Source organism: Argiope bruennichi, chromosome 3 (assembly GCF_947563725.1).
Source record: "Argiope bruennichi chromosome 3, qqArgBrue1.1, whole genome shotgun sequence".
In the NCBI taxonomy this organism is placed as follows: domain Eukaryota; kingdom Metazoa; phylum Arthropoda; class Arachnida; order Araneae; family Araneidae; genus Argiope; species Argiope bruennichi.
Genome location: NC_079153.1, coordinates 94,922,382 through 94,937,746, shown reverse-complemented (window position 1 = coordinate 94,937,746; position 15,365 = coordinate 94,922,382). Strand labels below are relative to the sequence as shown.

General features: G+C 30.9%; 1 protein-coding gene across 2 annotated transcripts in view; it reads left to right on the top strand.

Moving 5' to 3' along the window:
* LOC129963113 (probable cytochrome P450 301a1, mitochondrial) overlaps positions 1–15,365 on the top strand; it is a 34,910-nt gene that overhangs the window by 11,496 nt on the left and 8,049 nt on the right. For both annotated transcript variants that reach the window (XM_056077189.1, XM_056077188.1), the window contains exons 3-8: positions 597–743; positions 832–922; positions 3,064–3,254; positions 4,773–4,983; positions 9,814–9,967; positions 13,887–14,053. In XM_056077189.1, coding sequence (XP_055933164.1) covers positions 597–743; positions 832–922; positions 3,064–3,254; positions 4,773–4,983; positions 9,814–9,967; positions 13,887–14,053 — 961 coding nt within the window. The remainder of the gene's footprint in view (positions 1–596; positions 744–831; positions 923–3,063; positions 3,255–4,772; positions 4,984–9,813; positions 9,968–13,886; positions 14,054–15,365) is intronic.

Here is a 15,365-nt window from a genome sequence, read left to right as displayed (position 1 = left end):
TCTTAGAGAAGTGCTACTTTCGAAATACTAAAGCAAATAGTATTTATTACTGCTTAAACGCATCTATTTAAATCAGTTGTTCTTTGTTTTTATTTTGGAAGGCTTTATTAACAAATTTCTGGGTTTTTTTCCTCTTCTGGAAGCGTGATGTATGGTTGGATCTCGGACAATCGGAATTCATTTTTATTTTACCTTAATTTTGCTTTTGTTGTTTCCACCATCAATATGAAATTCTTTAATAAGAAATATATAAGAAATACGAAATACCAAAAGTAGAAAGAAAGAAATTCCAAAATGTAGAGCTCGAATTTTTGACGATTAAAATGCTTTCCCTTTCGAGATAAACGAGAAAGTAAAAATGCGCATTTTCGAGAAAAAAAAAATTGAGAGAAGATATAATGTTAAGTATTGTGGTGGATATTATTACAGAGAAATTAGGAAAAGGATGTAAATAAATAACAATCGATAAAACAATTACAAACTACTTAATATTTAAAAAAATATTAATTATAAAAATTAATCCTGATATTTTTTAACATACATTACATGTATAAGAAAGAATTTCTGTTCCAAATCACTATTTTTCGATTTTGCAGGTGAGTATACAAAAAGAGAATGGCATGAAGCACAGAGGAAGAAATTCCACCAATACGGATCTATTGTCCGGGAAGAAATTGCACCGGGTTTCAACATCGTCCACTTGTTTGATCCCAAGGACATGGAAGTAGTCAGCTGGAATGAAGGTATACATCATTTTGAGTACGTGATAAAATTTACAATGTGCCTGTTCGTTGTCTGTCTGCTCGATAATTATTTATATTTTTGTCCCAGGGAAGTTTCCAAAAAGGGAGTTTTTCGTTGCAATGAGAATGATGCGAGAACAAAATCCCGAAGTATATTCTTCTGCCGGAGTTGCCGCAGCGTAAGAAAGCTTATTTGTTTTTAAACTTTTGCTTGAATCATAAAAATGTTTGATGAATATATAGTAATAATAAATTTAATGTTAGCGAAGCTGTTCTTTGTAAAGGTTAAAGAAATAAAAAATAAACAAGAAAAAAAACCCCTAATGAATTTCGCTGTAAAAATACTAAATAAAATGAATGTTGCCAATACCACCTCGTCATCCTGTTTATCACCATAACATAAACATTATTTTTAAACGCTTATTAGAATTTTTTATGAAGAGAATGAATCCTATAACCGGCTACTCCGACCCGTCCGAAGACACATGGAAAAATCTGAATGACCGAACTGCCGCAACAGCAGCATTGGCAAAAACCGTGGTTGAGTCCTAAGAGCCAGAACTGACCACGGCACAACCATTCCCGTGGGAAGTACGTCCCGTTATCGATGCGAGGCAGCCGACCCTCCCATATTTTTCTGTATCCATCAGGGTGGCGAGAACCACCCACTATACCGGAAGCTCCTCACTCTAAATTATGAGGTGCCCCCCCAATGGGACGGGAAGAGTGAATCTATCAAATTTCTGATTTATGCAATTTGATAATTGATTGTTTAGCATTTTTCTTGCACTGAAACTTCATAATGAACACAGAAAAATTCGTCATTAATTTAAATGGCTTTTGGCACTTTGCTGATAATTCTGAAATCAAATGCCACGGGCTGAAAATTGGAACATTTCTTTTCTCAAGTTTTATTGACTAACCACAAGAAAAAAAATAAGCAATCAAAACTTTAATTGATCAAACTATTTTTCTCATTGCAGTTGTTGTAATATTCGACAGACTATATTTCATGTCAACAGCATAAAAGAATATCTATGGGATTGAATTGTGGAAAGTAACTTCCTACTTTTCTGGTATCTCTTTGAAGCCGTCGAGTCATATATAGGGTGATCGGTGAAGTCCTTTTTCAGTCTTTTAAATTCAAAGTGGCGTTTCGTACAACCAGGAAAATAACGAAAACCTATAGTAAAGTTACTATATGAATTTATCGAGGCAGATTACAACGCCCAAAATAAGCGAAATAAGGAAGTTGCAAAAGATAATTGAAAAAATAAAGGAGATCGACCTGAAAATACAAATAGAGAAATATAATCCATACCGTAATAAAAACACAGGGAATGAATTATATTTAATGAAATTATATATAAAATTGGTGAATATATTTGAGATTAAAATTATGAGCTTTAAGTGATTTGAAAAAGGGTTCATCTAAAATTGAGAAACACATTCTTTTGTATTATCATATAGTTTTTACAATTTCGGGGACGGTAAAAGGAAATTTAAGCAATGAAGAAAGTAAATAAAAATAATTAAGAAAAAAAATCTGAAAATTGCATTTGGGTGTAAGTGATCTGACGATACATTTTCCAGTTTTAAGAAGAACCCATTTTTAAGTCACAGAAAGTTCGTAATTTAAATCGCGAATATTTTCCACCAATTTTACAGATAACTCCATGAAACATTGTCCTGTGTTTGTATTATGATATAGCGTGCTTCTTTTCCAATTTTTTTGGCCGATCTCTTTTATTTTTTAATTATATTTGGCATTTTCCTTATTATCCTTCCTTTAAAATAAAATCTAGGAATATTTTAAAGGTTTGGTTTAGTTATATTAACTTCCCGTTTGAAGCAACACTAAGGTTATTTTGGGACGGACCTCGTCATTTTGAACCGCGGTCAAATGACGAGGACGACACCTGAGCTGGCGCCCCTCTCTCCACACCAGAGGGAGGACGTTTGGTCATGACGGATTTAACGTGCAACAGACCTCCTTACACGACGGTTCTTTGGTGGAATCGGGTCACGAACCTGAAACCCTTCGGTTCCGAAGGCGAGATCTTACCACCAAGCCACCGCGACCCCCAGGAATATTTTAAAGTATAATTTGCAACAATACTTTGTACTGTTTTAGTAGTTGTGTTTACATACATAAAAGCGTTGCAAAGATATTGAATAGAATTTTGTGTACACTTTATATTTGTTATAAGTGGTGATTTGTTATAAGTGATATTTGTTTAAGTTATGATATGATTTAAGTTATAATGTTTAAGTTAATTGCTAAAATTCCATCTTTAAGCAGAATTTCCTTCATTTACAGCAACGGAGAAGCCTGGCACCACATTCGAACTCGATCGCAAGTTCCAATGTTAAGACCTGAAATAATGAAGACTTACTTGCCTCAAATGAACGTCATAGCCGATGATCTGATTCGTCGGATGCGCTTGCTTCGTCAACCGAATCATCAAGTTCCCAAATTAATAGACGAGTTCTTCAAATGGGCTTTAGAATGTAAGTAATTACAAAATTATTTTTTCTTAACACCTTGATTACCGTGTCGGGTGATAGTAAAAGCTGACATTCAGTGTAAAATTTGATGCAAGAACACGCTTATGTTTAATTTATATCTCTTTATTTCAATACGTTTTCACCGCATGAATCATGTGGAATTCATCCATTATCTAATTAGGTATTCTCTTCTCTATAATAGTTAAGAAAGAGCAAACAAGTAAGCATCTTATTAGATAGTAATCCGAATCACTTGTATGAATCATGGCAGTGAACATGTTAATAAGCGTTTAATATTGTTCAGAGCAATATTAAGAAATAAAATAAATGAAAAAGATAATCGAAAGGTGCCTACCATAGGAGTAGAGGTCAAATTATAACTCTAGAATGATATGTTTAATCCTTTCATTATAACTGGTTTTAAAACTGAAATGACCTTCTATGTTTATTGACTGTTTTGTTTGAAATGAGGCTTTTGAAAGAATGAAGTTTTGCAATCAGAAGTGCAATATTGTGTTTTAAAGAAAATCCCTGATAACACTTTTAAGTATATAATTATTATATGGCTAATGCTACCATTAATTCTATCTATCATTAAATTCAGAATGATAGCAACTGGCCATAATTATCAAATTTCAAACTTTCGAATAAGGAATCGTTTAACAATTTTTTATGATCTTACAAGATCAATTGAAACAGTAATTACTAGCGGAAAAAGAGAAATGTTGGCTAGATATATCCCGCCCACTGAACATAACCTGCAAATTACGCGCGTATAGAAATACAACTAGTGAAACAACCTTGGAATGAAATTAATTTTCCTTGCACTACGCAGATTTCTAGTTGCCTCTGGCGACTAGTTGGTTTGCCGGAAATCAGGCATTAAAGTCGTGTTATTTTATCAATCTTACTTAAGTTCTGTTTATTGTGTACACGAACGTTTTTAATGGAGGCCAGTCTCGTAATATCACAGCACTATTAAAAATGTAAATGTAAGGTTCATTTATATGTTCTAAATTTCGCTGTAATTCTTTTATCTGTCTTATTAACTACATAAATATTGAACAGAATCTTTCTTCCTCAGATTTTATCAATCGAAGAAACTCCCGTAATAAATATTTGATGAAACAATGAAAATAGTTTGAATTTGAGGTTAAACAATGAAAACTGTTATTGGAAAATAGGCAAAAAATTTAAAAAATACCAAAATTCAGGAAATTTTGTACAACTATTAAATTGATATAATTAAAAAGACAAATTTTTGAGTTTTGAAACGGTGTGAAATTCATGTAAGTGCAACAATATTTTCTAAAAAATTGTTAAAATTTAGTTTGGTTTTAAAATTAAGTGATTAGTGATTATTAAAATGATCATTAGCAGAAAACTCCTATCCGCTTTCCGAGTTCTTCTTAAAATTATATGTTTTTCCTCCCTAAATTTCATTTAAAAGCGAATAACCCTATCATGATATTATTCTGATTATAAGGCTATATTTTTTGTGATGTTTTCTTCACCCTTTAGCTGTTACTTATATTCTCTTCAATGAACGGATGGGTTGCCTGGACGATAACGTGTCTCCAGACTCCATGTCTCAAAAGTACATCCAGGCTGTTAATCAGTTTTTTCAACTCTCAGCTAAAGTGGAACTGGCTTCAATTCCCATTTGGCGCTTCTATCCATCCCTCTCACCATCGTACCAGAAATTGAAAAAAGTTCACGACTTCTTTTTTGAGTAAGTTTCTTAATTCTCTTTTTTTAATTTGGAAGGTCGGTATCAAAGTCATTGAGCATTAAGGAAAGCAATCAGTACATTAAAGGAACTATAAGATGTGGGCTGCGTAAAGCTTCTATCGAACAGGCCATAAGTTTTCAAATAATTGTATAATTTTAAAATAATAGTAAAATCAGTATATACCAGTACGATTCAGATTACGAAGAACTTTTAAAAATATAACCATAACATCATTCAGTGCATTAGTATTACAGAATTTTTTAAACAGCATTTTTTAGTCTTTATCAAAGCTTATAATAAGTTATACCAGTCAAGTTTTGCCAGTTAAGTAAGTTATGCCACCAGTTTTTCAAAAACTTTTTCGCACGTTCTAGAAAAACAGTTTTTTGTTCCAGTATTTTTCAATTCAGAACCAGACTTTAAATTTTCAACAGTATATTTTAATCAATTTGAAGCTTGCCATATTTTTAAAAGTTGTATCCCTCCTTTTCATAGGCAGGACACAACTTTGTTTCTGTTTTCTGATCTTTTGTATCATCATCCGAATTAATTCTCATTAACTTATTTAACGTAACTGAAATCCAAATACATTTATTGTACTCAAAGAATTATGATTTATCTTATTAATTTATTTTTTCATATAAATTCTTGTGCACGAACTATTACAAAAAATATTAATTGATAACTATGCAAATGTTAAATTTCCTCAAGGTTCAATAACTTATTTTTTACCAATAGATAAGATACATACTAAAAGACACTAAATGAACGTAAAAATTTTATTTTATGTTGTTGAGTTAGTATACGTACTGCTGAAGAAGTTACAAAGCCACATTTTTGTACATTTTCCTAATCCTATTAATCACTTTTAATAAAATAATCTTATCAAGCTGAAGTTTTACAGAAAAGAGGTTCCAGTCTTCTTCAGCCAAAACTGATTAAGTTATGAGATCTGAATTGCATTATTTTAGGCCAATCAACGGCCGCTTCTAGCAAATACCAGGCATTGATTGCCATAGCCATTTCTTGAGGTAGCTACTGAAATGAATGTAAATTTACTAAAATAGCGATATACAAAGCCTCAAAACTTGGTCTGCTTTGGTTACAGAACTGTTTTTGTTTAACATGTTAGTGCGACAAAAATATTTTATTCAACATGTTTGAAAGGACCTGTGGACTGTTTGAAAATTTAGCTATCGTAATTTTTTCACAAACACATTTTCTGGCTTACAATCTAGAACATAAAATTTTGCGTTATTTAGATATTTTGTATTTAGTGAGGAATTATATATAAGTTCAGAAAGAATGATTAGAATGGACTACTTGTATAGATATCCTTAACGTAAAATTGTTATTAAAACTTATTTTTATTAAAACAGTTACCTCAGAAAAACTTATGACAGTATATTTTTGCTCGTTCCGTATTTAAAAATAAATATACTTTAAAAAAAAAAGAAAACTTTTCTGACTTCATTTAAGTTTCAAAACACCCATTCACCACATAAATTCGAAAACTTTCCTTATAATCGATCTACTGTAGAGCTATTTAGTTGCTTCTTAAACTGAACAAAAATGAAAGCTCTTTTGAAACTAAGAAATGAAGTAACCGCACCTTATTGTGTAATGCTGATTGGAACGGAAAGGGGAACAAGATTCCAATTTCCGGTAATCACATGCTAATCATGTGCCGTTTTGTTCTGGGCCACGAAGGAATCTCGCGATCTTTGGAAAATCCATTGAAATTTTCCTTCCTTCTGATCACATCTTAGTTTGCGTGCAAAAGGAATGAGATGCAATCTTCACTTTTGAGAAAACGAGGACTTTCTGTTGGACTTTTTTCTGCTCAATTGTCATGAAATGGTTGTGTGGAATAATTGTGCCATTGTCTTACCAAGGACTCGTTCGAAGATAAGAACTGTATAATTAAGCTCCTTGTTTGAGATTTTGATAGAGCGAAATATAATTTCAGTGATTGGAAAACTTTCTTCAAGATCGATTAAATGATTGAATTGATTTTTAAATGGATACTTTTGACTTTGTGAGTGATTCTGAAAGTAAAAAAGAGTTTTAAAATAATTTTTTTTTCTAAATCAATGCAAGTTTTTGGAAGAAAATGAGCGAATTCGAATTTTTGGATTTCAAAAGTTTATCTAAAGCCCCACAACTCCATATAAATCTCTTAAAATTAGGTTTTATGTTCTTTTTATATAAACTAACTAGCCGCCTTTGGCGACCAGCCGGTTCGCCAATCTTAATGTTCGTGAAAATTTTAATAATTAAATATTTTATGCAATTCCTACTTTAATAGCTTCTTCATCAAAATATTTTAAAACTTCAAATTTTGATAGTCATATAATTCTCTCATAATATTATAAACGCCTTCAGTCATAACGTAATATGTATCTCTCCAATTTTCTGTTAGTTCCCGTAGAATTTATACTATCAATTAAAGTGGAAAGGATTAATCTGCAATTAATATAATAATATTTTTTACTGAAACAAAGCATTTTTTAATATGATTACTGAAAACAGTCACTGAGCGTTTAAACTTTATGGGCACTAAAGAATATCTTTTCTAATTTATGTAATATTTCAAGAATTTGTCAACAAAATATTCTCAGTGATTGGTTAACAATGTTTAATTTTAAATGCATCAAACACTAAGAAAATAAAACAAATCGTTTAAAATAATCGGTTGAAAACAGGTTAAAAAAACTAAAAAAACGATGTACTTAAAACTATAAGCGTATACAAAAAATATATAACTAAAATAAATACAATTTAATTACAAAAACATGCAGCTAACCTAAAAATAATTTAAATCATCCGTTGATAATGGTTGTCATATCAACAATCAGAACAGAATGCTCATGCGTGAATTTTCAACGCCAGTTTCGGTAACGGAAATGCGTGAGTTTTTTTACGCCAGTTGAGGTAACGCTATGCAGATTAGACATTTTTAATTTCCTTTATTCTGTGTTATTTTAATTCAAAAGTACTTAAGAATGAATCTGAAAGATCGATTCATTAACAATGTTTAATTTTAAATGCATCAAACATTAAGAAAATAAATAGAATCGTTTCAAATAATCAGCCGAAAAATCTTAAGCCTAGCCTCATGACTGTTGGGGGAAAAAACTGAAGCCGTACTCATTTGGCGGTGGGGAAAATGAAAAGATTTATTTGGTTGGAAAGTTAGTTTTTAATTCATAATTAAAATTCTAATTAAAAATTTAAAAAAAAGGCTATCCTATCTTTTAAGTTAGATCAAACTGCACACGGTGTGCAAATTTTATTAAAATCGGTTAAGTAGTTTAGGAGTCCATCGCGGACAAACAACGTGACACGTAATTTATATATAAACTAATATTGCAATTTGATTGCCCGTTTGAAATTTAAGTAGATTTGTTAAAGCAGTTCAATCCATCCTGTAAATAACAATTTGAAATTTAAAAAGTTCCTTTATAGATAAACTTCAAAGCAACGTAATATATCTGAGAGACAGTATCATGTCTTTTTCACAACGAATTTCCTTAATGTATTCTTTTATTTCATGTACATACGTAAATTGGAATCAAATTAAGTATATGCTTTGTTCCATTGATTGAAAGCGCGATTTTAAGATTTGACATGCATAGAAAGAGGAAATATGTATACAGTTCGTAATAATAGCTTGGAAATAAAAGAGTTAATAGAGGGTCAGACAAAGAATTCGAATCAAAGACACAAAATACTCAATGGCTTAGAATTTGGAATTTCGTAAAAGATATACAAAATTACATGTTAATTTCCTTTTTAGTGTAACCGTATCTTCTTGACTTTATATTTACTTTCTCATATGTATATACATAATAGAGAAAATATAATGATCGTCAAAAAATTCGAAATGGAGATTTTGACGAATCTCCTCGCTTTAGACCTTCTTGAATTCGAAAAACGCATTTTTGGAAAATGTCCCACTGCCTGTCTGTCTGTGACAAAGACAACTCAAAAACGTTTTGAGCTAGATGTTTGAAATTTGGTATACGATCTTTACACCAAATTTATAGATTTCTATCAAATTTTGAGTAAAATCTGTTTAGAGGATGTCCGTCTGTCCGACTATTCGAATATAAATTAATGCGGTAACTACAAAACTAGGACAGCAAAGTAGATAAAATTCGGTACATAGATTTAACATCTATACCGTAGATACTGATAAAACGTTGAACCAAATCCAACTAGATTGATTGATAATTCAAAAATGCAACAAAAATATATCAAATTTGATATGGGATTTTGCTATTACAAGCCCGTTTTTGTAACAAATTTTGGTTTCAATAAATTGAGAAAAGCATGTTTAAAATCATAAATTCGATTTTTGGATGCTAATAATGCATGCCTGGGATCAATCGTCAAAAACACGCCAAGGATGACTCTATAGTTTCAGTAAAAATGCTAAATCTACGCCAAAGATTAATATTTCGTAACGGTTGTTCGCCATTGCCATGCAACGGGGTTCCCTGACATGACAAATTTATTAAAGTATGCGAGAAATTTTTAGGGAGACCACTATCGTTGATTTAATAATAAAATTAGATATTCGAATTTTATTAACAGTTCACGAGATTTCAGATGATTTAATACATCGAAAGCAAAAATTATTCATAGATTAATAGCACAAAATATCCCAATATTATTACGATATCTTCTCAAATATCCAATCACATCATGGAGATATTTTAAAATATCATGTGCTAATAGGGTATGATAGCTTAATATTTTTACAAAATCAATATGTGAAATATGTTTAATCGAATCACTTGTGAAAACACTATTTTTCTTTCTTAGACGTGCCATGCAGTACGTCCAATCTAAAATGAAAGATTTGGAGAAAGAAAGGGACTCAAAGAGCATGTCCTTGATGGAAAAATTAATTCTTAGGGGATCTCCAAGAGATGCCAGTATCATGGCAGTTGATGCCATGGCAGCTGGAATCGACACGGTAAGCCCATAGAGTTACTATAAATTTTATTTTTCTTAAATGATTATTTTAAATTCCATTTTCAGGACGAACGTAGGAAGTCATCACACATTCAGGTGACATAAAACAGCGCAGATCATATTGTAAATTAAAGAAGGGGGGGGGGGGAAATTTAAATCGCGTCTTGAGGAATCAGGTACTTTGCATTTCATAACCTTTCTTGGATTTCCATTTGAATTATTCTTTAATGATTCCTTATTTTTATCTTTGGATTCTGTTGCTTAAGCATATGGCTCACCTTGAGAGTATTTTTCTTTGTAGAATATTTTCAGAAGTAATTTTTAAAATTCAGCCTTGTTGCTGAGTGATTATGTAAGTCAAAACTTGTTTGGCCCTTGATTTTTATCACAATCGTAATGCTAAATACTGATAATTTTTATCTGCTGGTTAAATAAGGATTTAAAAATTAAATCCTTCCGTATTTTTCAAGTATGATTTATTTAGAATGAAAAAGGCAGAAAATGTTTGAATATGCTGACAGTATTCGTAAATGTGCAGCTAGAGACAAATTCATTTAGCACTTAATAGTAAATATAGTATTCTATATATAGATGTGTGGTGAAGAGCTTATAAGCCAGTTAACAGCTACTAAACACGGGCAATTGCTTTTGTCTTGTGGTCTTGTTACTCGGCTGCGAACCGCAAGGTCCCATGTTCTATCCTCGCTTATCGCAATCCGCCACAGATGCGAAAAAAATTAGAAACAAATTTATATCCAATGAATAACTGTTTCTACTCATTTTCTGTCTTTAGGAAAAGTTACATGAAATAAAACATATTCATTTTAGGCACTAGAATATCATTACTAGAATACTAACGATAAGTGTTTAATAAATTCTGAAGAATGATGTCTGATGATGATAATACGGTTATTTTTATTTCAAATTATGACCGTATTATCAACACCTGTAGCTATGCTGATAAAAAAATGAAAACACGTATTTATTAGTTCTATCTATTTTCTTTAAGATTGAAAAATTTTTTTGTTTCCCCTTTCAAATTTCAAATTTTAATTTTACAGAATATATTTTATTTTAAATAATGCAACAAAGAGAAAGTACTGCAATCGCGTAAAAAAAAAAAAAAAAAAAAATTGAGATTTTAACCAATCTGTAACTTTTTTGACCTTCTTGCGTTCGAAAAACACATTTTTGTAATTATGTCTATGTGAAAGCGATAACTCAAAAATTGAATAACTCAGAAGTTGAATGAATTTTGGTATGTGGTTTTTACATTGGATTCGTACATTTTTATCAAATTTTGAACGAAATCTTCACAGGAAATCTGTTGGAATATTCCGATTGTTAGTAAATATAATAACTAAAAAACGTAAAGAGCTAGATAGATAAAATTTAGTACTTAAAGTGTAAATCTGTATACATTTTGTATCAAATTCATCACAAGACTGACTTTTTGTCGTCTTTTAGAAATAAATCTATATAAAAACACGATTGTTCGGCGTTTCTATGAAGGTTCGTCACCTTCAACAACTGATGGCACAGCTAATTTATCGTTTGATTTCTTACTTTTAATTAACTAAGCTCACGTCACAAAGAATCACGAGAATATCGTTTGATGTTTTAGAACTTTTTATATTTTTAATTATCGCTCTCTTGTAATACACAATTTATGTTTGTTCTTTAACAATTTTTTCTATATTTTATAGCCATATTCTTACGAATTGTATTGTTTCTCAAAAATTCTACAAATATAATTCTAAAATTAAATTGCATTATATTCTTTGGACTTTATCACACAATCACTAGCTTCGGGAGTTTTCTATTAATGACGAACTTGTGATAAATGACTTGCTACCACTTATTTGTTATTTTCACCTACCGCATCATGAGCAAGCGACAGCAATATTTCAGAAACATAACGAATTAAACAAATGAAATTTTGTACGTAATCTTGTACTAAAATTTGTAATTCTGTGCCAAATTTTTGTTTTAGCCCGTCTAAAAGTAATTCCAAAATGCATTTTCGATTTTCTTTGCTATACTACGAATCAGAAAATACTTATATACGAATACCTGAAAATAAATATCGGGACATTCGTAGCGTTCGTGGCCTTGTCCAAGATTCACAATTTTATGCGGAGAAAAATGGAGTTTAGTTATATTAACGTCCCTTTGTAAAGCAACACTAGGGCTATTTTGGGACGGACCTCATAATTTTGAACCGCGGTCAGATGACGAGGACGACACCTGAGCTGGCACCCGCCTCTCCACACCACACCAGCGGGAGGACGTTTGGCATGACAGATTTAACGTGCAACATACCCCTTTACACGACGGTTCTTCGGTGGAATCGGGTCTCGAATCAGAAACCGTACGGCTCACAAGCCGAGATCTTACCACCAGGCCACCACGGCCCGGAGAAAAATGGAAAATTATCTTTTTTATAGAGCATTAGAGGGAATTTCGGAAAGAATCTTCCCGCTAGCTTTGAAGGTTATATTGTCAGTAGAGATATTTCACTTCAACCATTTTTTTTATAAATTAAATTCATATCTTTTGAAGTTTTATTTTAATTTAAATAAAAAACAATGATGGAAAATCACAAGTTTTCCTATTTTTATGATGAGATTCATGTTTGAAACAATTCATATATAAAAGTTATAAATGAAAAGATTCACGAAAACAAAGAAATCTTCATAAATGCTGCGGAAAATTCAAATTGAAAAAAAAAAAAAAAATGAAACCATCTCTAAACAGTGGGAAAAAAAGACAGAATAATTATTTAAAAAGTAAGGGCTTGAACTTTGAAGAAATAATATATACTTACTTCCACTAGTAGCCTTATTTTTCTATAGACATGAATAAGAAATCGCTTGTGATTCATGTAAGACTCATAAATGTTTTGAGAACTGGAGCATTTGTGGTGAAAAGCTTATAAGCCAGATAACAGCCACGAAACACTGGCAATTGCTTTTGTCTTGTGGTCTTGTTACTCGGCTGTGAACTACAAGGTCCCAGGTTCTATTCTCGCTCATAACAATCCGCTACGCATTCATCATATATTAATGAAGAGCATTAAAACTGCTATCAGGTTCAATAGTAAGTTACCTTTCATCAATTTAATAAATACACGAAAAAAGGCATAATCTTACGAGATCAAATATGGGCCTCCGCTTTAGAAGGTAAACAAACGCAGATTACTTGTTTACATGTATGATTATTCGATTAATTCAGAACAACAAGCTACTGCAGAATCACATGAGTTTTCTCTTCAATATAGTCAAGCGCTTTTACTTTATTCGGATACAAAATATATGCGTTGAAAGTATCGTAATTTTCAGAATGACGTAATAATAATTTTATAACACATTTCTAACATTTCCCGTTCTGTTAGCTTGTGTTGTCTCAGACTATGGAAATGTGTAAGATAGTTTATAAACACAGGATATGGTATAATAGTTGTCTGAGAAAATTAAGAATTTTTTTTTAAATGTTAACTGGTCTGAAAAATATAACATTTAAAAATTTAAAAGCCTGTGTAATTTTTCAGCTACATATGAAGAATTGTTTCAATGATCAAATGTTTCCTGATATAGTTTTCTAAACGCAGAATTCAGCAGAAGAGGGTAATTTTTTTTTTTTTATGTTCATTAGTTGCTGTCAATTGATGGATATCTTCGAAGGACAATTTCAACTCTAATATTGAATTCTTGATTAAATATTTCACGTTTCTTGAGAATTCCAAGAATATGCCTAGTATTTAATTCCCAGATTCACAACCAATGTATATTAAAGGCAATAAAAAAAATCTGAAATTATTGCTAATTTATGTAATATTTATTTAATTTTTTTTTATCTAGATATTTATTTGATCCGATTTTAACAATGAAAAGAAACATAAAATGTTATTTTTGCTTTAGACATCTCTGACTACCGCTTACGTTTTGCGTAATTTGGCTGCGAATCCGGAAAAGCAGAAAAAACTTCAAGAAGAGATCGACCGAATCGTTCCCAACAAGACTCCCTTGACCGTGGATGGTTTAAATCAGTTATCTTATCTCAGAGCGTGCGTCAAAGAGAGTATGAGGTAAGTCTGTCTTGCTGATGGTGTCTTTGTATAATCACACTTTGCTATTTGCTTGTATGTGTTTGATGTTATCAAGCTTTCTTAAATGATGGATGTAAAAAATGTAAAATACAAAACAATTCCTTTATCGTTCAAATCGCTGCATATCAATTAACATATCCGTTCGAGCCTGATTCGTTCATCGAAACATAAGAATTTTTATTCTTGCTTTTAGAACAAATATTTTATCCAAGATATTTGAATATTGCAAAATAAAGTCTTTAAGTTTTTAAATATCAGATAACACAATTTTGTTTTCAAATATGCTAAAATATTATTTTATTGATATTAATCATCTAATATCCGTCTTAATTATTTTTGTTGTTTCGGATAACATAATTTGATGTTATTTGGCAAAAAAACTGACTTGATGGTGTGGTGATTTGTATGGGCGAGGATAGAACCTGGGACCTCGTGGTTCGCAGCCCAGTAACATGACCACAATATAAAAGCAATTGCTTGTGTAGCTTAGCTGTTAACTGGCTTATAAGCTTTCACTACAATGGCATTATTTTTACACATTTCCAATTTTTAAGTTTTTCACTATTGTTACAAGTTTTATCCTTTTTCATTGACAGATATTTTCCTTTAAGCATGCATGAATTCGCCATGAATATCCCCATGCAACATTCCACATTTCCCATACTTGTACAAATGAATCTGTTACTAAAGCAAAGTAGCTATACGTTTAAACTAAAAATAATTTGGGCACTTTTAAGTGTCTTAGATTCTTTCTATTTTTTATTATATTTTGAAATAACAGTATATGTTCATTTAAGATGTATAATCTAGTTAAAAGTTTGAATCAATTCTTTGTTCAGGAAATGAATTTGGGTAATTTAATCGAAATTTTCTAAATAACTCTATTGAAACTAATTTGTTTCGAGTTACCATTAATTGATTGTTCCTTTTGTCAGTGTATTATCATAAAAATTATAATGAATTTTGCTTATTTGGATAATTGGAAAGTGAGAAACGTGCAAATTTAAGCAATTCTTTTAGTAGTTAATACGATTCTCAAAGGAAATTTTATAAATTTTCTGCCTCAATTAATTTTAACGTTAATATTACATTTAATATTGAAAATTTTCGCTTTCATTTTAATGTATTTGGGAACGAAATGTTTCAATCAGATTTATTTAATCATTCATTTTATATTCCTTCTAGTTCATTTTGTAGAATATTGTGGCCTGCCCATAGGTATTTAATATTTTAAGTACTTTATAAAATATCTTTAATGCCATTTTCATTACTATTTTTAAATATGATATTT